Source organism: Carassius auratus, chromosome 9 (assembly GCF_003368295.1).
Source record: "Carassius auratus strain Wakin chromosome 9, ASM336829v1, whole genome shotgun sequence".
In the NCBI taxonomy this organism is placed as follows: domain Eukaryota; kingdom Metazoa; phylum Chordata; class Actinopteri; order Cypriniformes; family Cyprinidae; genus Carassius; species Carassius auratus.
The window spans coordinates 30,303,489-30,329,568 of NC_039251.1; the positions used below are offsets into that span (position 1 = coordinate 30,303,489).

The window sequence follows — 26,080 nt, forward strand, 5'->3', positions numbered from 1 at the left end:
TTGTCAGAGTTGGATTCCAAAATTTACGGCCATGACAGTTTGCAGATACGCGATTTTGTGTGTTTTTTAGAGTACAACTTTAAAATGTACGACTGTGACATTTTACAGACACGGCGCTTTTTTTCACAATAGCTCTGTTGCACACACAACATGCGAAATTACGACCACGAAATGCAGTGTGCGAAACGGCTGTCAAAAATACATCATCAAGGTCACAGGCATTAATCCGAGGGAAGATGAATCGATTCAACGAAGTGCGCATGCGCCCCACCAAAGTTTTAAACTACTGACGCCGAAATGGCGGATCAGCAGCCAAGCGCTCACACCCAGGCGGCAAGGAACTCGACCGGAAGTTGAAGTCAGGTGGGGGCTGCCATCTTTTAGCAGAAATTCACTTGCGTTAGCATTCCCATTGACTCCCATTCATTTCGGCGTCACTTTGACAGCGAATAACTTTACATCTGAGGCGTTTAAAGACTCCGTTTGTCCGTTATTTCTTTCTAAAGATACACGACAATGTATAAAGGGCTCCATTACCTTCTATGTTACATTATGGCCCCATATAAACAGTTTTTGTAAAAAAATAGGCTAACGATTGCGTCATAACCACTTGACTCTCTGTCGCATTACCGTACAGACAGGAGGAGAAGCTCGCAGGCAATTAACTTAATATGGCGTACTGGCGTTACATTTGAAAATACTATACAAAATAATTAATCAGAATACTTACTCCTGCTCACTCACACCAAAGAACTCCCCGCTCAAGCTCGCCGTCTCTGCAAGATTAACGATGGCAGTTTGCACGCACAGCCAATTAGAAGATTTACATCCGTCAGACAGGTTGCTGACGTTGTCAAGCTTCGTCTGAGTCTGCGCGTCAGAAACGGAAGTGCTAAAAAACGCTAAAAATGGGCTTCACTTGTCTCAATTGAGTTCCAATGGGGTCGCTGTGTCCATTTCTTTTACTGTCTATGGGACCGAACTTGGACTGAACTTGACGACCCCTGTGTTTAAGGGTTAACGTTAGTTATAACTAATAACAGAGAGTATCAATATTACAGAGATAGTAATCGTTTGTTAACATGGACAAATGGTGCATGGTCTAATTAAATATGTGCTAATTTGCATAAATACCACAACAGATCTAAACATTGGGTTTAGCCAGGTGAAAATGTCTTGTTAAATTTTGTTGACAAATAACAGTAAAATACTTAATATTAAGATCTGAGTGGAACCCATTTAGGCTACCCATGAGCATTAATACAGAGAGGCAGGAAGAAGTACTTTGGTTCCTACTTAGGCTGGTTCCTTTATTAATTTTTAAGTAGGGGTTCGTTAATGCGCATCTCGTCAGTAAAGCCGGTTCTCTAATCAGCGGTTAATTCCATCAGGTGCGTGATTTCACATAGAGCAGCTGTTACTACACAGAGCCGTTGTTAACTGCAAAGATGCACCAAAAAACGCTGAAAATTAACGTGATTTGCGCATCTTCTCTATTAACAACGGCTCTGTGTAGTAACAGCTGCACTATGTGAAATCACGCACCTGATGGAATTAACCGCTGATTAGAAAACCGGCTTTACTGACGAGATGCGCATAACGATCGGCCCATCGTGATCGGAGCACCCCTATTTTTAAGAGATTATATTTGGGGCTGTTTCTGGGGGACGAGTCTGAGGCAAGAACATGAGACAATAGTAAGGAGAATGCAAAAGACAAAAGGTAGGCAAAATAAAAAGTAAATTTCCAGAAACAGTCCCACGGACCAAACTAATAAAGGCTGGTTTCTACTTCTTCTAAGTACTTCTTCCTGCCTCTCTGTATTAATGCTCATGGGTAGCCTAAACTGGTTCCATTCAAACCTTAATATTAAGTATTTTACTGTTATCAACAAGATCGAACAAGACATTTTAACCTGGCTATACCCAATGTTTAGATCTGTTGTGGTATTTATGCAAATTAGCACATAAATACAGAAAGAAATTACTGTGTAAGTTAAATTGTTTTTAAACCATTGATTTATCTCTATCAACATAATCACACACAATATTGTAGTAACAAGATGTTGTAGTCTTTATTTGCTGGAAAATGACAATCAGTAAAGTTTGTGTTTTAAGCACATCTGACACATCCCTACACCTGAAATGTAAAGCAGAACGAGCTCCACTTGCAGGTTATTGTAGAATATGTAAGCACACTGCCATATGCATAATTTATTTTTGCACTGTTAATCAATTTTACATTTTCACTTAGTGCAGGTTAATGTAAGGAAGATAATGTACTACAGATATTTAAATCCTTTTTGTATGTACTCCACTTCTTCACTGCCAGACCATCATCTTAATGTTTATGCAGTTCAATGTTTTTATTATTTTTTTATATCTAAAGAACCTTGTTCAGTAAGTATTTAGATGTTTTTCATATCTGTCACGGTCTAAGCATGATCTGTTTCTGTTGTTCTGATGAAGGAAACTTGTGTTGGGGAGGATTCAATGTCTGCTGAGGCACATGTGAATGTGTTATAAAGTGAGTATCAGAAAACACATCCCATACACATGGACTGTCAAAGACCACGCAACAGGAACATGCTCCTGGAGACGCTGAGAAAGCATTGAAGGAATCTCTGTGGAGGATGTACTCAAAAAATACACATACTTTAGGACACCTGCTGAGTGACTCGTCAACTGTAAAATATCTTGTTTCAAATCTTTTCAGGTAATATTCTTCTGTACCATTTTAGCCCATCTGTTAAAAATTAAAAGCAATAGTTTTAGAAAACAATGTAAGATTTATCAGTCTAGACAAGAACATGAAAAGCATCGTATATTGTGAACCTTATACATTAGCTTCTGATTATTGCTACAGTTCTGCAGTGTATGTAGCTCCACTGTCTGAGCCAAAGAGGATGCAACAGAATCTGATGAATCTGAAAAGTGTTTTCTTTTTTTCTCTTTATTTTTGTTGTTATTATTGTTGTTATTATTCTTTTTATTTATTTTATGAAAGGGGGACCCGTCTACACCTTTCCTACCATACACCTGATGGATACTGACTGTAAAATGGCAATCACAGGAGGAGGGCTCAGTGTGGTGACAGAGACTTGTTATAGCTCTTATATGTCATTGCTCTTTTTGTTTTTTGATTGCTTCAACTCTGTCCTCATTTGTAAGTCGATTTGAACAAAAGCATCTACTAAATGATTAAATGTAAATATTAGTATAACCTGTGGTATAGATGAGTGCCAGTCAACTTATTCCTGATTCCGTTCTTTTAGAAACCATGCACAGGAAGCACATGTACTTTTGTTACTCAGTGAATAGTCAGTAGTACAGTTGTATTATAATATAATGGAGAAGGGTCTGGCTGCAGACTTGCACTTTCAGACACTTGCGCTTCTATTTTTTATTGGATATTTTATTCTACTTACTGGTTACTTATTGTTTGAATCTCTCAACATTTGTTTTTCTCTTGTGTAGGTATGGTTGACTGGAAGTGTGTCAGTCCAGATGTGAGGAAGACACAGAGTGGAGCTGGAGCTCATCAGATGTGTGATGGGGTAGATACTGTGGTCTTGGAAAGAAGGGCATCTTCACAGCTTTCTATTCAAAGAGTTTGCTGGATTCTGTTCTATGGACTGCTACTACAGAATGAATTAATGAAGGAGTTCAATTCAATTCAAGTTTATTTGTATAGTGCTTTTTATAATACAAATCGTTACACTGCAAAAAACGCCCCCCTTGAAACAAGCAATATGTGCTTAAATCCAGTCAAAGTGTACTAAAATCAAGCAAAAAAATCTGCCAATGGGGTAAGCAAAACTGACTTGATAAGAATTCTTGAAAATAGCATACATTTCTAGTCACTAATAAATGCAATTGGATCTTAAAACTAGACAAAAATGCTTAAAGCTATGCAGTATTTTCTTTTTATAAGAATCTAATAATGAATAAATTTAGTCAAAATTGCATTAAAACTAGAATATTGTACTTAAATCTAGTCACTAAAAATAATGTTAGATCTTATAACTAGACAAACATGCTTATAATTATGTAACTTTCACTTTTTATAAGCACTGAATAAGAAGTACATTAAGTGCAGATTTCATTAAAACTAGAAAAAGTTGTCTCAAATCTAGTCACTAAAAATACTGTTAGGTCTTATAACTAGACAAACATGCTTATAATTATGCAAATTTCACTTTTTATAAGAACTGAATAAGTAATATTAATGCAGATATTTAACCTTAAATTCATCTTATTTTGATTTTTTAACAATGCTCAATAACCTGAAAATAGATAAAAAATTCTTGAAACACCCCAATAAAGAAACTTAAAATGTACTAAATGAATAAACAAACAACTTACATTTGCTGAACATTTATTAAAAAAACTCGTCTTAAACAAATGGAGCATATAAGCAGGATGAACTGATTCCAAGGCTATTCAACTGACACATTTACACACACACACACACACACACACACACACACACATCAACAGCAAATGTTCTGCACAAAGAGATAGCATCAGTCTATAACCTGCATTCACTATAACCTCAAACAGCAATTACTCAATGAATGTATTGCATTTATGGCAAATTCAATAAACAGTACTGAAAACTGGGAGAAACTAAAAAATAGCACAATTAAAGTGCAAAACAAATAATAAAAAATAAATAAAAAAACCTGCGGCTCTCACTGCCTTAGCCATACAACATGTTAGAAAAGAAATTACTCAACAAACATTTTCCATTCATGAATGGCCTTCTTGTACGAGGAGGTTGCATCCTGCTCGTGGATGACATCTCCAAGTACTTGTGTTTGTAACACAGACAAGAGTGTGGCAATACACTTGGGATATGTCAGGTGAAATGCATAGTAATAGGCCAGGAGGTAGAGAGGTCCCTCGTAGAGCAAATCTTTCTCAAAAGTTACAACTGGAGTTGTACCTACAACCACAATGCAGTTCTGCTCACCAATCAGCAAGACAGGACTAGAAAGCACACGCCGGTGGATGTAGGTATCAGGATCCTCAGAGGGCTAGAAAACCAAATAAATACAAAATTTAGACTACAAACACAGCAAAAAAAAGCAAAGTAAGTAATGTTTGTGTTTCATATGTTGTTGGGTGGACACGGTTAATGAGGAAAAGGAAACATCTTTTTCAAGTTTGAAGCTCTTCCCGGGTAAAAATGCATCTAATATAAAACATATAAATAAAGCTCAATTAAACTTAACAGGATTTACACCCTTCTAAATGACTGGTTATTATGGGTATTTTTTCTACCAAAGGCGGGGTCAAGGTAATTTTATTATTATTATTATTATTATTTGTTTCATGGCCAGTTTTTTGAGTAGCCCAATTAGGACGTTTTTTTTTTTACCAAGTATTTTATTGACAGTGTAGGCATCTTAGGCACCTGCTAAGTTATCACTACTGAAGTTAAACTTACCGTGAGGACGTGGAAAAGAGCCTCACTGATTGGGACCAGTTTCTTGGGTGCTGCAGAGCCAGATGGGAAGAGCAGTGGCAGGGCAGTAAAAACTGCAATGGCATGTTCAACTAAAAAAAACAAGAAAAAAAAAAAACAAGAGAGGAAATCGATATTGATATGCACTTAGGAATTAGGTTAACACTTTATTATAAAGCATACAAGAATAAAGTACATCAAAATCATTAACAAACTATTCGTTTATAGTTAATTCGTAGTTAATATACATATATTAATATACAAATAGTGAGTACACTGTCACAACAATTAGTTATTATTGTTTAATTAGCTCGTAGTAAAGGAATTGTTAATTAACTAGGAATAAATAGATTAATTCAGTTCAACTCACATTCATTTATATAGCGCTTTTCACAATACATAGTTTTAAAACAGATTTACAGAGAATGCATGTCAACATTACAATTTAGAATGATCTGTTATCAAATGGCTGTCCACTTTACAACATTAAAGTTGAATCACTGAACTCACTTGAGCTGTTTTAAATATGTCTTTAGTACCTTTATGGATCTCAAGAGGTTATAAAAAGTATAAAAAGTTTAACCCCTGTAGTCACATGAACTGTTTCTGAATCTTGAGAGGTGCAGTGTCATTACAGCTGGCAATAGAGGCCTCTCTGAGCCATCATATTTCATCAAAAATATCTTAAATTTGTGTTCTGAAGATGAAGGTCTTATGGGTGTACAACAACATGAGGGGGAGTGATAGATTACACCTTTTTTTGTTTTTGGGTGAACTAACCCTTTAAGTTGTAAACAAATCATAATAAATATTAACTAAGTTATTACTTATGAGCTAATTAAACAACAATAACTGTTAATTCCACTGAAAATGAATGAAGACTAATTGCATATAGCCTATTAATGTATTACCAATGTAGATACTACAATATAATAACTATGAATTAAATATAAACCAGTAAGTACTATAATGGTAAGTACTTTATTACTGTATACTTATAAATTATTACTGAAATCAGGTAGGTCAATCAATGAAATACATCTTTACCTCCATTTAATGTCCTTGGAGGCTTCATGACTTTCTTCATGACGCCATAAAACTGAACCTTGGAGTAGAAGTTCTCCCACCTGCCTTTCACCTCAGAAGTGTATTGGCTATTGTTTGGCTCAATGACTCTCCGCAGTTCATCCATTACCTGAGAGAAATATTGAAAGTTATAAAAATCATTAATCTGTATGTCTGCAGTTAGGCAGATGATATGGGACATTTGTCACTGAGTCTAAAGTATGTTTCAATGTGTATACCCACATGGTCCAGTTCTTTGAAGCACGGGTATGCCTGTAAAATTTTTGTGGGTCGGTCTTGCTCCTTCAAAGCATTTGAGTCAATGAAATTTCTTCTGGACTGGAACTCCAGGTCTAATAGATGAGTTACAGCAGCTTTGTTTGGCTTCTTTGCTTTGTACATTTCTTGTAGAGTCCTGTAATGTCGTGCCTGTGTTTTCTGGCTGTCAAGGCTGTTGTCTGGACCGTCGGCTATAATTCAGGCATTCAATATAATTAGAACAAGAATGTATGCCATGCCACATAAAAATAAATAAGGCAGAATTAGGATTACATATATTACCAAATATTATGTTATTACTTACTGCAAATACTATACTTGTGAATTTTCTTGTAAATGGTAATGTACATACATGCTTCATCAATGCTGTCATTTTCTTGCTGTGGGGTGCTTGATCTTGAAGGTGGTGACAGATGAACTGTTGATGCACTGGAATCAGCATCATAGTCACTTGCCACTGCAGCAGATGGTACTTCATTCAGACGTACTCTCTTGGATGGAGGGTGTTTGGCCTTCACAGGACTTCGGATATTTGAAAGTCGCTTCAAGAGCTTTTTGGCAACAGTGTCCTGTAAAAAAGAAGGAAGCATCAATGAATAGTTTTGAAACAATGTTAGCAGGAAAACATGTTTTTACTATAAATATTCAAGCAAATGAAGTCTCTCACCCACTCATGACTTGATCCAGTTGACTTATCTTTTATCATAGGGTAGTATTCCACTAACCGCTTTGCCATGGCAATAACTTCATGTTTAGTGGGATATTTGTAGTCATCTGAAGAGGCTCTTGCAATAGATATCATATTTGTCATGGTATTTCGGATGAGTCGGCAGAAGAGCTCCTTTGATAAGGTGACTTCACCCTCTTTTCCAAGACGTTGCTGCTCGAAGTATGCACGTCTCACATGTTGTAGTTCACTATCAGTGAAGAGAACGTATTCTGGGCTGGGTAACTTCAAAAACTTTGAAGTGCTGGGGTCATCTCTTTTTGGACTTCCATTATGTTCATCATCAGCTGATGAACCTTGGGGTTCAACAGGAATGGTGTGCTCCTAAAATACAAAATGTATACATTAATCAAATAAGAAAAGTAACTTATCATTTTATTCCAGAGGGTCACACTTGAATGTATAAGTGTTCATCTTTAACCACACCAATTTACATATAAATCCTCTGTGCTGAAAATGTAATTACCGATAACCGGTAAAAAACATCCAAAACACAAATATTTTAACCTTAACTGTCACTATCCCACTGATGGGACACTTGACACTCTTCTTATATATTGCCTTTTTTCATATCACATATTTTATTAATCAACACCACAATTAGGTCCGACCTATGAAAACCTTTTTAAATCGATGTGGTGTTACCATGGAAATGGTACTTTCATTTCTTTTAGTGAGCTCCTACCCTAGCAGGTGATGTCATGTTACAAATTACAATATTTAGTTTAGCTACTTTATGGTCAAATCTTGAAAAAACAAATAATGTTGGAAAAGTCTGAGTCTCACGGTTCAATATTTGCCAACTGTTTTGATATTTGGACAGACATTTATAAATTTGTAATAGTCATATAAAAATAATAGTAAAATGTATCAATAGTTAAAAAAAAAAAAAAAAATTAACAATGTCTGTGACATCCAGGGGCTTTTTTTTTTACATCAACTTCAACTGCAACTTGGATAGACATATTGCTTTCATTTGATAGCAATTTTAGAGTAAAATATATTTGATAAAATATGCATTTAATATAAAATAAATGCTTAGTACAGTACATTTGATTTACAGTAAATTTAAACTTTTATAAGTTTTTCATACTTTTCATACTTTTAAACATTTAGGTTTGGATTGGATTCATGTCTAATCTCAAAAATGGCGTGACAGTTAAGGGTTTAAGTAAAAATACCTGTTCTTCCTTATGAACAATAAGCCAAATGGCTTTGCGTCGCAGGAAGTGCTCAGGACCAGGAAAGAGATCTCGTATATCATCCCGTGTGAGAGTTGGTAAAATGTCTTCCCCAATGTTAGCAGCTTAGAACACATGTAAATATGTTAGTTAGCATAGCTCAGGTGCATTATACATTGTATACATAACTTTTTCAGATATTGTGAAAATGCATTCACTTGATTATAGCTATTTAATAAGAGAAATATAGACATTTTTGTTTTATAACATGGTCCTAACATGGCAGAAATATTAAATCTATGAAATGGCTTAATGAAGTGAAATAAACCGGCAATAATGATAAAATATTCTTAACACTTGACAAAAAGGTTATTTTTGTCAGCATCAGTAAATGCATTAGGTATTATGAAAAAGCAATAAACAGTTTTAGAGCATTTAAAACTATTGGTATATGGTTGTACAAATGTTCATTGTATGTTCATTATGAAATAACTAATGTTGTGGTATGCACATTTAAAATATATATATATATATATATTTGTCCATGTAACACAAGGATCAATAAGTGCTGCAAAACAAATGTTGTAAAACAGCTGACTATTGTCACTGAATACAAATTTATTATAAAGTGTTAACGATAAAACAACAGAAGTGATAGTTTAATTGAATTTGCCTCAGGGTGACGTCACAAAACAAATCGAGGTCATATTTGGATATAAGCCGCTTTTAATAAATTAAGTATTATTTAACTTGTACTAACTAGTACAACTAAAAAGATGGAAAGCAAAACGGGACAGGCTGAAATTTCAGACAAAAGATGTAACGTTACGTTAAGTTACTGAACATCTCAAGAAAAAGACTGAATGATCAGCTTTATTCAGTTACAGGAGGGCTGTTTCTGGTAGGAATAATTTTAGATTACAATTCAACTTCAAATACACAGAATGGCCAATAGAATTAACTGATTTTCAAAAAAAAAAAGTATAAATTACTAACCTTTTAGAGTACAAATCGCAACTTCATCGAGTCCGTCCATCGTGAGAAACTGGCGGGAGGAAGTGCATTCGTTTCCTTGCTGCACTTTTGCGCGCTGATTGCGCATGCGTATTTCAAAACGTTAACACGTCACAGGATCGACGCACTGTTGCGCATGCACGCTCGCGCGTTTTTCTTATTTCCTGTGTTGTACGTTTTTAATTTGGCACGTTAAGAACGTTACAGTAGTTATTAAGGCTTTAACGTAGTTAATTGGTTACCGTTGAAAGATACATTTGACATTAGTTTTAAACTCAACATCTCTTCTGTTTTATTTGAGGTCGCTACAAAAGCTTGCTTTGATTTTACCGGAGAAAATGATTTGGCGCTGCATAATTTGTTATGTGTTTGTGGCTCTTACTCTCAAATCTTTATTGAGTCACATAAATTCTGCACATAGTCGAAGTCCAGATTTCCGTCTGGTTTGTGGAATAGATGGGTGCACTAAAGAGTACCGAGTCTACAACTCTTTTTGGTATCACATCAGACGAACACACTCACAATATCTAGACGGCGTGAGTAGCAGCAGATCACATCGGAGAGAGAGATCAGCACAACACGAGGCATCCGGTGAACCTAGAAAAACGGACAGCAACAACTTGTGGACATATAGTGAACGAACGCTGGAGGCTCAGGATACTTGGAAGTCAAGTGACAGTCCGGATAATGAAAAGACACTGGAAAATAGTGTGGATTTGCAAACCTCTCTTCTTGTTCCTGTGGAACATTTTGGTGATTTTGATGCTTTTGACACTGGTGAATCAGTTTTCTCTGGCTTAAGCAGTAACACCGTTTTGCGGTCTCATCCGAACCTGGAAGCACAGGATGTCCTACTAAATGAAACTTCAGATTCGATTCCCACTCTACCTATTCCAAACAGGCCTTCTGATGACTCAAGTTCCTCATGCCTCCACCAAGAAACCATGGTAAATTAATAACTTAGTTCATGTTGATTATGTCATAGCATAGTCTATTATTTACCCTAATTATTATACATTCAAGTATATAATATTTTTACTATTTTCTTCATGTTTAGAATGACGAATTATCAAGTGATGATGTGCTATCCAGACATGCCACTGCTATTGTGATGACTGCTAGAGAGAAACATCATCTCTCACAGGTTAGTATCAGTAAAATGAAGTTGCGTTGCAATACATAACACAAACGGTCTCATTCGTTAACATTAGCTAATGTATCACGAACTGACAATACAGTTTTTAGTTACAGTATTTATTCATCTTTGTTAATGTCCGTTAATATTAATACAGCTATTCATTGTTTGTTCATAGTGCATTAACTAAAGTTTAAAAACTACAGAATTTGATTTTAATTATGTATTAGTAAATGTTGAAATTAAGATTAATAAATGCTGTATAATTGTTGTTAATTCTTAATTTATGTTATCTGTAGTAGTTAACTAATGTGGTAAAACTTTAGTATAGGAAACATATTTACTATTAACTATGACTTTTCTTTGAAACAAAAAAAAATCCTAATTTACTGCTTATTAATAATTAATATGTTTGTTTTTAACGTTAGGTATTGGGTAGGATGAGGAATATAGAATAAGGTCATGCAGAATAAGGCATTAATATGTGCTTAATAATAATAATAATTAATTAATTATTAATAATAATAAAATAAAGTGTTACCTCTAATGTAAACTAATAAAACCTTATTGTGAAGTGTTTTTTGTTGTAATCTGAAATCTAAAAGAACAGCATTTATTTAAAATAGAAATAATTTGTGACAATGTACACTACCATTCAAAGTTTGAAGTCATTTAGTTTACTTTTTTTTAACAATTGATACTTTTAATTAGCAAGGTTGTGTTAAATTAATTTAAAAAAGGAACAGTAAAGACATTGTTGGAATATATTTATATTTTGAATACATTCTGTTCTTTACTATTTTTATTCATCAATGAATCCTGGAAATTTTTTAAAAATTTTATATTATCACAAGATATTAGCATTGCAACTGTTTCCAACACCGATAATAACAGAGTATAAAATCAGCATATTTTCATGATTTCTGAAGATCATGTGACACTGAAGACTGGAGGAATGATGCTGAAAATACAGCTGTGTATCACAGAAATAAATTACACTTTAACACAGATTCACACAGAAAACAGATGTTTTAAATTGTAATATTTCAAAATATATATTTTTTTCTGTATTTTTGATAAATAAATGCAGGCTTTGCGCATATGAGATGTCTATCAAAACCATTAAAAATGATAATATTTCCAAATTTTACCTCACAACCTCAAAAGTACACCTCTAAAATTAGTATTTGTCACTATAAATCTTGGCAAAAACTTTGTTCCTGAGTCACGTTAATGATCTATCAATGTTCTCATTCAGTGATGTTTGTAACGCTGTAACATATATTTCCCTGCTAATTAATGTTTTGTTTTTATTTTTTTCAGAGTGGTGTGAATGATGTTGTGGCTGAGGTTCAGGCGTATCAAGCTCAGTTACTGAACAGCTTGAGGAGTCAGCTACAAACAGTATTCAACAGACATGCAGGAAGTGAACTTCAGCGAGAAGCTTTGGGACTCTTTGACTCCTTTAAAGATCCATTTGCTGCAGTTTCAACATCATATAGACAGGACAGTGTCATAAAAGAAAAATTCAATTTTGTGGAAGCAGAAGAGGTTTCAGTCGGATTAGCAGTATGTCGTCAGAAAAGAAAAAAACAAAGAGACCTCGCAATAAAAAAAAAAATGTTTCCATTATATACCCCTGATAAAGAGTTTAGAACAATTAATGTCTCATCCAAAAATCTTTGCCATGATAAATGGTGGATCTCAGAAATGCAGCAGTGGATATTTTTATGACATCATAGATGGTGAACTAATGCTTTCACACCCTTTATTTTCTTCTAGACCCTCTGCTTTACAGATAATTCTTTATTCAGATGAAATCGAAATTTGCAATCCACTTGGGTCTCAAGCTTCAAAGAATAAGTTGCTCATGTTTTACTACACTTTGGGAAACATTAATCCAAAGTACAGGTCAAAATTAGCTTCAATCCGCCTTCTTGCTATTGCAAAGCAAAGTGAACTCTCAGAATGTGGAGTTGATGCCATATTGGCAAGATTGCATGAGGACTTGGTAAAGCTATATAATGGCGTGAAGATTCATCTTCCATGTGGTGAACATGAGATATATGGAGCAGTGGTTTCCGTATGTGGAGATACTTTAGCTCAACATGAGTTATGTGGATTTAAAGAGGGTGTGGGCTTTGCATACAGTAAATGCCGACATTGTGAATGTTCTTTTGAAGACATGCAAATGTTTTTTAATGATGAAAACTTTGAGCAAAGAACACTGGAAAGACATATTCGACAGTGTAGTGACATTGAGAAAGCCAGTACTGAATATCTCAGGAACAGCCTTAAAACTACATATGGAATAAACCGAAGGAGCAAAGTAATGGATTTCCCTGCCTTTAATTTAATCCATCAAACTCCTCAAGATATAATGCATGTAATTTTTGAGGGCATTGCTCCTTTGGAAATTAAGTGTATCCTGAAACAATTGGTTCTTTTGGGACAACTGGACCTTGATGCTTTCAATGCTGATATAATTGGATTCCCATACACTCCACAAGATACTAGAGATAGGCCTAGCCCTATTGCGTTCAGTACATTAGCTTCCAATGACAACAAACTGAAGCAGTCATCGGGTCAAATGCTTGTTTTACTCAAAATAGTGCCCTTTCTATTGGATGTGATTAAAGGTACTGCATATTTTTCCTTCATTCTTGAGCTTCTGGAGATTGTTCAAATTTTGTTTTCACCTGTTATTAGCCTTGAGACTACTGATAAGTTGAAAGTACTTATTGAACAGCATCTTAAACATTTTAAGGATCTTTTCTCAGAAAACAACATTACACCTAAACAGCATTACTTGATTCATGTTCCATCCCAGATTAAAATGTTGGGACCAATGCTCCGTCATATGTGCATGAGGTTCGAATCCAAACATTGCTTTTTTTAAAAATGGGTTTCAAAAGTAAATTTCAAAAATGTCTGTAAGTCCTTAATTAAGCACAACCAAATGTTTGAATGTTGTCAGAATGTAAACCGTTCCAACCACCCGATTTTTGGCAGTGAATGTGTATTGGGACCAGTATCAGAAGTAAAAAACATGGCGTATTTGAAAGGAAAAGTAAGGGACTACTTTGGAGTTGATCAGATAGACCATGCAGTGTCTGTTAAGTGGATTACTTTAAATGGAAACAAATACATTAGTGAAAAAACATTAGTAGTGTGTATGGCAAATGGTAGTAGTCTACCAGAATTTGGACTTGTGAGGAACATATTTGTCATAAATTCATCTTTGTATTGTTTTGAATGTCAGATGTACAGTACAGTCTGTTTTGACAGAGACTACATGTCTTATAAAATTGAGGTTCCCAACCTGGCAGAGGCAACTGAACTAGTAAATGCAGACAACCTTGTTGACTTCACACCGTATTACATTTTAAGTCACAGGGACATTACATACGTCCCTGTGAAATATTACCTCGGAGATGTGATTGAATTACATAAAGCCTCAAGTGTGTGAGAATTTATAGGTGTGTTCTAGATTGAATACGTTTTTAATTATTCTGGATGTATAACAATTTCAAACAAAATAATTGTTTAATTTGCCATTGGGATATTTTGGAATAATCTGCGTTCAATACAAGTTGAGTTCATCGACATTGTTTTGATAGCCCCAGGATTAAATGAATCTGTGTTACTTTGTAAATGTGATTGTTCTACATACAATGAAATACAGTAAATCAGATTTAAACCACTTTTTGACCAAGTGTTTTTGTTCACACAAGCAATTTGTATTAATTTAATTTTCAAATACATGAACAGACACAAACAGAAAAATATATTTATAGATTTGAACTTTTTTAATTTTCTTGAAAATAGAATTTTTAGGAGTGGTATTATTCTTAAAATTAGCACAACAATCTAATTGAACATCCACCAAAACTCGCACTTTATAGCTGTCACTTGTTTCTGGTAAAATCTACCTCAAAATGAGTTAAAATTTACTTATCAAGACAGAATAAGACTAATTTTCTTAAATTAAGATTAATGAACTAGTACGCAATGTATTTTATAAGAATTTTGGTCTTTTATGGCAAAATACAAGATGTATTTTCTAGAAATAAGATTTTTTTTACTTTCTTAGATTTCTGTTTTTGCAGTGTACAAAGCAACTTTACAGAAAATTATGTTTCTACAATATTTAGTAGTAGCTAGTATAGTTTGTGAACGTTTGAGTGGTCTATCTATCCATCTATCTATCTATCTATCTATCTATCTATCTATCTATCTATCTATCTATCTATCTTTTTGCTTGAATTGGGGACTGAAACTGAAAGCTAAATAAATGTTTTAGTGGATAAACCTGTGTCTGTTTGCTTAATTGGTTAATGTCACTTAAAACAAGGTAACTAAACTCTTCTGACTAATTTTTAAATTTATTAGTTTTTTTTTTTTTTTTTTTACAAATTTTTCTCTATCAGGAAAAAACCTAGTTTTCTAGTGTAACACTTTACAATAAAGTTTCATTTGTTGACTGATGTATTAACTAACATTAACTATGAATAATGCATTTGATACAGTATTTATTAAACTTTGTTAGTTTATAAAAATACAGCTGTACGTTGTTCTTCTTAGTTCACTAATGTTAACAAATACAGCTGACTTTAAATGACTTTAACTTAAGAACATCAAGTGCGACTAACCAATAAAAATAATTGTAATCTGTTTTTGATTATTGATAAACTAAGACCTAAAAGTGCGGTGGTGTTTACGTCAGTAAGCCGTTTTGAAGGTACTTTCGAAAGTAACACTGCATTTCGTGGTCGTAATTTCGCATGTCGTGTGTGTAACAGAGCTATTGTGAAAAAAAGCGCCGTGTCTGTAAACTGTCACAGTCGTACATTTTAAAGTTGTACTCTAAAAAACACACAAAATTGCGTATCTGTAAACTGTCGTGGCCGTAGATTTCTCTGACAACTCTGACAAAAAACAGAATTACGTACAATAGTTTTAAATTACGCACGAGTATATTAAAATTACACACAAATGTTTTGAATTACGTACGATTCTTTTTGAAAGTGATTTTATTCCATATATTTGTGGGCATAATTCAATTCATATGGCTTCGAAAACGCGCAGGTTTATGGAAAATAAAACTTAACTTAAAAATACAGCTTTATTACAACTATTACACTTAATAACGTAGATGAAAATATAGCACAAATCTGCCATACATTTATAATGAGAACTTTATAGGCATTTATAGTAAAATCTGTCCTTGCCCATCTTTCAGCACGCTGTCATGAAAACGCATCAGAGGGAGCTCGCGCGCGCTTTCTCTCTCTCTCTCTCTCTCTCTCTCTCTCTGTCTAACGTATAACTTATCATCCTATTGTGCTGATACAAGTAGTAATGTTACGTCTGATATGTTATGTGATTTACCATAGAATGTGTCATAGAATTAGCTTCCGTTTATTGGTACACTCTTCACCCCAGGCAGATATTTCGTGGTCCTTTATTAGTAACATTGTTTCATCATAATCATAATCTAACCTGTCCTAATCATGTGTTGGTGTTCACACTGTAAAAAAATTATTTAGCAGTTTAGTTGTTTCAATGAATTTTTTTATGTTGACACAACTTGCAGTTACTGAATTTGTTCATTCAACTAAAAATGTTAAGTTTTCAGTGTCTCAACTAGTTTGAAAGTTGACTGAACTAGGTTATTTGTCCTCATAACTTAAAAAAAATTGTTGACTCAATTCAATAGCAATATCATGTTCACAACATCACTTATCGCGAGATCTCGTCATTCTCCTGAAGGCTGTTGAAGACAGAAGAAGGTCGTCAGCCATTCTAGTCAGTTTCTCCTCAAAGTTTGGACATTTTACTAGAATACAACTTTGGTAAGTAAAATATTTGTATTCACTGGCTTAATGTGTAAAATTACATTTGTTGTCTCAAAAGAGTAAGTATGGTTTAAAGAGTCGTATATTCTGTATGTAACTTAAAGGAACACTCCACCGTTTTTTGAAATAGGGCTTATTCACATTATTTCCTACATTTAGATAGGTGGGCAAATGCATTTTTGTGTCAGTGCATGCATTGTTTTAGTTTGACTGGGGCGGCGTTAGCTTAGCTTAGCACAATGAATGGAATCCTTTGTTGCCAGCTAGCATGGCCTGAGTAAAAGTGATCGAAAAAAAACAAAAAAAACACCTAATTACTTCTTGTGGCCTGCGTATTCACAACGAGTACAAATAGCGATCCAGATTAACACTAGGCGATTTCCTAGGCAGATATTGACTTGGGACTATATTATGGGGAAGCACAGGCGAAGCACTGCTACTTCGGCGCAGAGAACTCTATGTGAATACAGGTATAATATGGGTCGATCTATACATGCGTCATGATTAAAATAATCACTTACTCTGTGGACAGCTGTCCATTTGGTCCATTCGGCGTGGGGCGTTTTTTCCAGTTCACTTTGTCACACCGGAAAAAAAAAATCGAGTACTGCAGAATGGATCAGCGCCGTGAAATCCTCTGTAGATGTGACACAACTTCGGGCACGCTCATCTTGATCTGACGTGTTGAGCCTGGTCATCAATGGCAAAAACATGTCCCACTCTCTACAGCACAGACACTCTATTTCCGTCGGTTATAGATTGGCATATTCCCCCACATTCACACCACCAGTTCATGTTGGCTCTCATCCTTACGTCCTCAGGCTGTTGAGCGAACGCAACCTCCTCCTCCTGTCATTCTATTTCCAAAGCACGCAGCTCGTCTTCTGTAAACTCTGGTTCAAATAGGTATGGTTCTGGTTCTTGACTGTCTGAGAAGTCACCCTCTTCGTCTCTCTCAAAATCAGCCATGTTCATCGCCATTCGTGTACTGTAAGGAAAATAGCCAGGCAGCTACTATTCACGCCGGTGTGTTGACGGAAGTCGTGGGATTTCATGTGTTGCGTGATATCTCTGCGCCGAAGTAGCAGTGCTTCGCCTAAGCAGCAGCGCTTCGCCTGTGCTTCCCCATAATATAGTCCCAAGTCAATATCTGCCTAGGAAATCGCCTAGTGTTAATCTGGATCGCTATTTGTACTCGTTGTGAATACGCAGGCCACAAGAAGTAATTAGGTGGGGGTTTTTTATTTTTTTGATCACTTTTACTCAGGCCATGCTAGCTGGCAACAAAGGATTCCATTCATTGTGCTAAGCTAAGCTAACGCCGACCCAGTCAAACTAAAACAATGCATGCACTGACACAAAAATGCATTTGCCCACCTATCTAAATGTAGGAAATAATGTGAATAAGCCCTATTTCAAAAAACGGTGGAGTGTTCCTTTAAGTTACTATATGTAAATGTTCCTTTCGCGGCACTCTGAAGCCTCAAAATACAGGTGGTTCCACAGTATTTTCCTTATAAATATCAAAACAGATATTCTCCCATGGAGCTGAACTTATGTGGAGAACGATAAAAATATAGTTTGTATGTATTATTTGAGCCCAGGGCTGCGTTAGAGACCGTTCAAACAGAGCGCGAGAGCTCAAAGGATCACTGTATGGATTAAGAACGGCGGGAATAAAAAAAAAAGGAACTGCTCTAAACCTGACAGCGTAAGACATCTGTCAGAATATACATCGATGAAAAATTAGGGGAAAAGAAGAAGATTACTACTCGAACGGTGTCTTTTCTGCATGTTATAAGGGAAACGAATGAGCAGCATAGATGAGCACCTCCCTCAGAGTTCTTCTGGAGCGCGTAACATTTGATATCGCTGAAATAAGCTTAGTTCTGATGATTTTTTTTACAGTCTACGGTTCAGATGAAGTTCTGAAGGTAGCGTTACAAACTCTTCTTTCAGTTTTCTGAAGTAACGTTAGTCATTCAAGTGCCTCACTAGAACCTAGAACCCAGTGTAATGCTGCGTGAATATCTGTTTTTATACAGTCTATGGTGAATATACGGTCATAAGTAAATTGCATACGTTCAAATCTATATATTTTAGAATAAAAGTAATAATAGCATATATCTTGTATAAATAGAGATACAATAACGATCGACACAAATGTGTTAAATTTCCTTTTATTGTGTTATAATTCTGTGTTTTGTCATTTAAAAGCATCATCTGGATGGTATAGTTTGTCTTTGGCATTTAAAACAAACTTGTCAATACATTTGACTTTCTCTGTAAATATTTATTTATATATGTATGTTTATTATTTTACAGTGTTTTAACATGTTTTTGTATTTTTCATGTTTATGATATTTTGGAATGACTGAAGATTCAGCGCAGAATTCAGTAATCCTGTGGATGGACCGCAGCGAGTCCTTTTGCAGTTATCCATCAAAATGCTTTGCAGACATAATGGAAATGGCATTTACATTGTAGAGCTTGGACAAAGTTGTAAGTAAATGTATTTATTTATAAATGCACATCTATTGGAGTCTATATGCTTTACGATTGTAAGGCCCTGTTTAATGCATCCCTTTGTTTTTATTAAAGCACACAGGCTCTGTGCAGGAATTCATCAAGGACATGACTGCTGGGACTACGCTTGTGGATGACCAATCTGAGCACCATCAGTCTGCAGTGATGTGGTCCAGGTAATAGAAGAAGAAATCTGGGTGATCTGGGGTTGTAACATGTTGTGGGGTTGTGTACTGTGTTAGACTATCTGGGACTGGGACTAACAGAAATAAACTAATTCAGGTTTAAAACAACTTGAGGTTTAGTAAATGACAATTTTCTTTCTTTTTCTTTTTTGGGTGGACCCTTTACGAAAATGTAGATATTTGCATTGGAAAACAGCTTCAAATTTTAGTGAACATAATTTGACATTATTTTCCCTTCAGTTTTATTCCGTGAATAAAGTGTTGAATTGATCTTCATAAAACCACCAGAAACCCTGTTTATGGACATAGCCATTCTTTATTATTTTGCTGAATACTGTTTTGAATCCTGAAAAATGTTCAGTGCTAGCATATTGGCCATTAGCAACTTTGCTTAAAGGATTATTTCACCAAAAAATTAAAATTATTCCATGTTTTACTCATTCTCAAGGCACCCTATTTGTATATGATTTTCTTCTTTCAGACGAATCTGATCTGAGTTAAATTAAAAATTGTCCTGGCTCTTTAAAGTTATTTAATGGCAGTAGACAGATGTTTTTTCCATTTTCGGAATGGCTCTCACGAAAGTGAGAGAAAAGTGTTTAAATATGTTTTGAATAACATTTTAAATATGTATATTTTTTTACAAAAACACATGAATTCGCTACAGGAGGACCTTATTCACCTCTCAGAGCCATGTGAGGTACTTTTTATTATGAATTGATGCACATTATTTGACTACTTTTGGACTGTTGAAAAAACACCCACCTATTGCCATAAATATTTTTTTTATATAATCCGTCTGGATTTGTCTCAAAGAAGAAAGTCATACACTCTTACAATGCCATGAGGGTGAGTAAAACATACATTGGTTAACCAACCCTTTAAGAGTCATGCTTTACTCTGAACATGCAGTGCAACAGACTATTATTTAAAAGGAATACCTATTTACACCAATATATTTTCTGATCATTGTATAAATTGTGTGACAGATTAGACACTTAGAATTGGATTAAAAAAAAAACCTGAATATGTTGTATTGGTTTGTCACATTTTATGTCATTCAGAAATCATGTAGAATACCAGTGAATAAAATAATTTCCCCCCATTTTCAGCATAGTTGGTTCTGGGGGTGTATTTTACACTTATCTTCCCATGGGATTTTAAACTCTTTGTGTTCAGCAGAACAAAGAAATTTGTACAGGCTTTTAACAGTTTAATACAGGAAGTTATTTTGAATGTTTCTAAATGAAACCGTTGAGGAGCACCATTTAAAGTTGACTTTCATTTTTGGTTAAATGTTTCAAAATATCTTACACTTGAAGGTGAATTACAATTTGCATTTATTGGTAGCTGTGCTTTTAACAGAACACACAACTTTAATAGTGTATGTACATATGTGTGTTCATTTGTTATAAATTTATTAAGTAATGTAATATTTTTTTCTTTTCCCAGCCATCCAGTGACATTAAGGATGTTGAGAAAGAAATTGAAGAGGGCATTCTGATTGTAACTGAAGAACAGCAACGTGATGTGCTTCCCATGGAATAACCAACATTGGTCTCATTTGGACCTCCTTTCATCACTGACATCTCCCATGTCTCCAAGGCATTTGGACTCCTAATGGGTCTGTATGCAGTGAACATCCACCACCTCCAGCGCATTAAATACACCATCGAGGCTCTGCAAAAACTTGTGAAGATCAGCTGCTCCCACCATGTGCTCGCTACCGCGGCAGGAACTGTAGGTGTGGGGGAGTGAATGTCCAGCGCCCTCTCCACCCTCAACACCACAAATAAGGTGTCCTTGAGCAAGGCACAACTTCTCCCCGGGCGCTGCAGCATAAATGGCTGCCCACTGCTCTGGGTGTGTGTTCACGGTGTGTGTTCACTGCTGTGTGTGTGCACTTTGGATGGGTTAAATGAAGAGCACAAATGTATGTCATGTCACTTTCACTTTTCAGTGATCATGATGTGTCCATCGGCTCCACAGCACTCTTTCTTAAAAAGTAGTGTTTTTTTTTTTGTTTTTTTTTTTAAGGAAATTTAGGTTCTTTTGTGCCTTTCACTACATTTTGGAATGTACATTAAAGTTTATCATGTCATGACTTGGAATATGCATGTTCTCATGTAAACAAATGTTGTTTCTCCTCTCATTTTCTTAAACAGTATGTACACATTTTCAGTATGTAGCATTATGATCGGGGACGAGTTTGGAAACTTTCAAGATCCTTCTGATGTTAACACCTCTGTCTGGTCATGTTGTGCTATGAAATTTAGAATCTGACTTTAGATATTTGTGCTTCCATGTGCATTCATTCCATTTATATCTTATTATACAGAAGTACAGTACATTCATTCTTTGTAACTAATTGTGATGTTATATACATATATCTTGGTTTCTCATTTTGACCATGACTTGCATTATGGTGGGGGGAGTGCATGTGAACTTGTGCAGGGTTAATATGCAGAGTTCAACCTTCTGATTTTCATATTGAGTTATGAAATTAAAAACAATCCCTGTGGTTTTGATCTGATGAATTGAAATGCAACTATTTGTTTCTCAATCCCATGCAAATGTTATTTATTATACATCACACTTTCAAGTGTCGGTTCAGATCTTTAGACGTGTTTGTATTTTGCATTTTTTGTTTTGTTTATCAATTATCAGTTGATGTGTTGACAGCAAATTGCTTGTTCAATTTAAATGTGAATGAAAGTGTTGTCTCTATCATTAAATAAATTACATAAAAAAGTATTTTGTCATCTTTATTTAAACATTTAAGGCAGTGGGATAACATTTGTTTATGATTATTGATCGAAGTAAAAAAAAAAAAAAAAAAAAATCCCTGTTGAGACAACATGATTTAGTTGACTGGACTAGAAAATAATAGTCAAGTCAACTTAAAAAAATTTGTTACCTGGACTAACTCCACTCTAATTTGAAGTTGTTTCAACAAGAAATTTTTTGTCAAGATAACAAAAAATTTTTAGGCAGCGGGGTAACAAAATATTTTTAGTTGACTCAACAAATTCTTTTTTACAGTGCATGTTTTCATAGACAGATTTTCATGTCAGATTTTAATTTTTAATTTTTTCATTTTCATAACAATCTTCAGATTTTTTCATTATATACATTATGGCCATGCCCCGCCCCCTCACATTAAGCCCCACCCCCGATTAATCGATGAATCGTTTTTGAAACCTATCGATTATCGAAATGAGAAATTTCCCAAAATGCCCACCCCTACTTGCTAGTGGATGCCATGATAACAATAATAGATCGCTCTTACCGTTCTGGTCATTTCTCAGATGCACGCTTCAAACAAAATAGTCAATGAAGATGAAGAAGATAAGTGACGGGTGGAGGTACGGCGAGATGGCGTCGAGGTAACATCACTCTTGCTCTGCAATGTGAAGAAGCAAACCTCGTGTTTTTTGAATTATTAAAACAAACTGAGGGCTTTCAAATGCCATCCTAACACTTGACAAATTGGAGACTTTTTGAAGAAGATATTTATCTACGTGTTTCCTTATTTTTTCGGCTTTACAAACGGACTGTCACTTCTTCTACTCGACCAGTTGCACTCAGTTGACCCTTATATTTTTTGAGAAATGGACAAAGAGGAAGATATTAGCAGCATTATGCACTCATATGCCAAGAAGACTCCGCAGCATGAAGAAGGTGAGATGGAGGTAACTTTGCCGGAGCAGGAGGGCTCGGACTCGACGCAACCGCTGCAAAATGCGCTGAAGCTGCGAGCCGCCAAAAGAAGTAAAACAGTTGATGATAATGAAGGTCAGTCTTTACCCAATTCTGTTCTGCTATTAGTAATGGAGAGGGTTGAAAAAATGCAAGAAGAGTCGCTGAGGAGGTTGCAGTCATTGGAGGCGACAGTTAAAGATAATAGGCTACTTACTCCATAAAAAGTGTCACTGAAGCTATGGAATATATGGGGAAACAAATAAAAGAAGCAACAGACAAAGTTGAAACCCTAGAGAAAAAAGTTGGATACCTGGAGAAAGAAAACGGCGTGCTCCGTGACAGGTGCAATGAACTTGATAATTACAAGAGGAGATGGAATCTATGCGTCGCCGGGGTAAAGGAACAAGCGGGAGAAAATGTGAAAAAAATGATGGTGGACCTATTCAGCCAGGTCTCACCAGATATCGCAAACCAACTGGCCTTTTCCGTGGACATCGCTCACAGACTGGGACCCCGCTCGGGAGAGGCACGTTCCAACCGCCGTATCATTGTGCAGTTTCCATCGCGAACCCACAGGGACAAGATTTGGAAAGACGCCAGAACATCGACCATACTCAAGGAAAGAAAAATCAAAATCTTCGAAGACCTGACACAAGATGCCAAGGATGTCAGGAACAAATTGTGGCCGCTGGTGGAACAGGCGAGGAAGGAGGGGAAGAAAGCAGGTTTCAGAGGGCATTTCGCGCATATTGATGGTAAAAGGGTCACGGTGAATGATATGTGAGCCAGGCCTCTCAACTGCTCTATATGCCTTAGGCTTGCACATGTAAATCTGAACTAAGATATGAGCAGGTTTGTTTGGATAACATATTTTCAGTTGAAATGACTTTAAATTTTGTCTGCTCTACTGCTGGATGGATTATTAATCTCAGGATTAACATTAAAAAAAAAAAAAAAAAATCCTTCCTTCCAAGTTCTACAGTAAATATTAAACTACAGCCAAAATGTGATCCAAAAAATAATAAATAATAATAATAAAAAAATTATATAAAAGGATTTACAAAAAAGTATTTTCAAAGGGTTATCAAATGTATTTACAAAGTCACCCAATGTATTTATTTTCTACTTTTGCTAGTGTGAATAATTCACATAGTACCTCTGTTGTAGAGCTGCTAGAACCTACTAGGAGTCATATAAATGGTAGCAACTTCCTACTGATTGGATGACTTTAATATGGTTCCTCAGTAGATGGATATAAAACCGTTTTATTTTCAAATATAGACATGATCTCAATGCTGAATATCATCTTTTGTTAAGGACTACAGAAAAGGTGGGTAGAACAAAACATGTAAGGGTACAGATAAAAAGCACCAGATAAAAAATCAGTTCATTGTAAGGTTAATACGACTCTTATATAGCCTACATGGAGAGAAAATATCTTTAAAAGTTTTCTTCAAAGGACATAGCTTTATTTTTGGGGTAGATTTATCACATGTATACAGAATTTACATGCCCATTGTCTTTTGCTTGGGTTTTTTTTTTTTTTTTGTATTGCAGAGTTTACAACAACTTTCTAATTAATTGTTTAGAGAGAATCTTGTGTATTTTTTTTTTTTTTTCAGCTTTTAGGTTATATTATTTTATGTCTTTGTCTTTAATGTCTATTAATGCCAGGGGTCTTAAAAATAGTGTGAAACGCAAGGCTTTGTTTTTGTTTGCAAAGAAAAATAAGACAGATTTTAGCTTTTTTCAAGAATGTCACTCAACAGCCAATGACTGTAATTTTTGAGAAAAATTAGACACTATTATAGATGAATCACAATCTGGGTTCATGAGGAAACGACATATTGCAAACAACATTAGATTAGTGCTAGATTTATTAGATTATAATTATCTTATCAATGACAACAGCTTCATTCTGTTCCTTGATTTTAATAAGGCATTTGACTCGCTTGAACATGGTTTTATCCTGCAAGCACTAAAAAAATGTGGATTTGGAGAAGTATTTTGCAGAACTGTCAGGACCCTGTATACAAATGGTAGTAGTGCAATACAATTGAAATTTGGTACTTCCCCTAGATTCAAAGTGTCACGTGGAATAAAACAAGGGTGCCCAATCTCTCCCTACTTGTTTTTGATCGCCTCTCAACTCTTAGCTCTACATGTCTCTAACAGTGCCTTGGAAGGGATAACATTGCCTGAAAGAAGTATCATCCTTAGTCAGCTAGCTGATGACACCACCATCTTCCTGAGAAATGCCTCTCAGATTCCCCTCGCGATAGAGTTGATCAGAGGATTTTCACAAGCTTCAGGTCTCAAATTAAACTTAAAAAAATGTGAACTATTGGCAGTTAAAGATTGTGATGTTTCAAATATATATGACATTCCTGTGAAGGATCAGGTAACATACTCGGGAACAATAATTACTAAAGACCAAAATATAAGAAGTCCATTAAATTTTAGCCCTATCATTGAAAAAACAAAAAAAAAGTTAAACTCTTGGCTACAAAGAGATTTATCCTTGAGAGGAAGAGTGTTACTGACAAAAGCGGAGGGAATTTCCAGACTTGCTTATTTGGCGGCCTCTTTAGATGTTGATTGTGGGGTATCGAAAAGAATGGATGATATGTTGCTTAATTTCGTGTGGAAAAACAAAACTCATTATGTCAAAAAGTTTGTAATAATGAACACAAATCAGTGTGGGGGCTTAAATTTTTTGGACTTTACAACTTTAAGCAATACCTTCAAAATCAACTGGCTCAGACAATTTATTAACAACCCAACATCACTTTGGAACTTTATTCCAAACTATATTTTCTCTAAAATTGGTGGCTTAAAATTTCTGTTATTATGCAATTATAATATTAGCAAAATCCCAAATCTTTATTTTTTGAAAATTGGTACAGGAATAATATTATACTTGTTGGCCAACTCTATGA

At 35.1% G+C, this 26,080-nt stretch overlaps 2 protein-coding genes and 2 long non-coding RNA genes across 5 annotated transcripts in view; 3 read left to right on the forward strand and 1 right to left on the reverse strand.

The window, feature by feature from the left end:
• LOC113108998 (uncharacterized) overlaps positions 1–3,061 on the forward strand; it is a 28,870-nt gene extending 25,809 nt beyond the window's left edge. Inside the window, exon 10 of the mRNA XM_026272454.1 lies at positions 2,469–3,061. Coding sequence (XP_026128239.1) covers positions 2,469–2,514 — 46 coding nt within the window. The 3' untranslated portion in view covers positions 2,515–3,061. The remainder of the gene's footprint in view (positions 1–2,468) is intronic.
• A 1,264-nt stretch (positions 3,062–4,325) lies between these two features.
• LOC113109002 (uncharacterized) lies at positions 4,326–10,603 on the reverse strand. Of its 2 annotated transcripts, none has more exons than XM_026272462.1 (8): positions 9,718–10,603; positions 8,722–8,846; positions 7,481–7,864; positions 7,118–7,382; positions 6,778–7,004; positions 6,517–6,664; positions 5,452–5,561; positions 4,326–5,038 (listed from the first exon to the last, which is right to left on the reverse strand). In XM_026272462.1, the coding sequence occupies exons 1-8, from the start codon at positions 9,821–9,823 to the stop codon at positions 4,730–4,732; spliced, it is 1,674 nt and encodes a 557-aa protein (XP_026128247.1). In that variant the 5' UTR covers positions 9,824–10,603; the 3' UTR covers positions 4,326–4,729. The 2 variants fall into 2 exon arrangements, with proteins under 2 accessions (XP_026128247.1, XP_026128249.1); XM_026272464.1 differs by having other exon boundaries at positions 4,332–5,038; positions 7,166–7,382.
• A 9-nt stretch (positions 10,604–10,612) lies between these two features.
• On the forward strand, positions 10,613–13,271 carry LOC113109003 (uncharacterized). The gene is made up of 3 exons (XR_003292835.1): positions 10,613–10,682; positions 10,793–10,879; positions 12,194–13,271. It is a non-coding gene; the product is annotated as an uncharacterized LOC113109003 (long non-coding RNA).
• Positions 13,272–16,598: 3,327 nt separating this feature from the next.
• On the forward strand, positions 16,599–19,469 carry LOC113109391 (uncharacterized). Its single transcript, XR_003292959.1, has 3 exons — positions 16,599–16,725; positions 19,109–19,230; positions 19,330–19,469. It is a non-coding gene; the product is annotated as an uncharacterized LOC113109391 (long non-coding RNA).
• The last annotated feature ends 6,611 nt before the right edge of the window (positions 19,470–26,080 follow it).

What these genes read in the sequence shown, in the direction of transcription:
- LOC113109002 (XM_026272462.1), bottom strand. Translation starts at nt 9,823, where the DNA reads ATGCGCAATCAGCGCGCAAAAGTGCAGCAAGGAAACGAATGCACTTCC. An exon ending in TTGTTCATAAGGAAGAACAG is followed by an intron (nt 7,865 to 8,721) that starts GTATTTTTACTT and finishes TTTGTATTTTAG; the next exon opens with GAGCACACCATTCCTGTTGA. An exon ending in CTGGATCAAGTCATGAGTGG is followed by an intron (nt 7,383 to 7,480) that starts GTGAGAGACTTC and finishes TCTTTTTTACAG; the next exon opens with GACACTGTTGCCAAAAAGCT.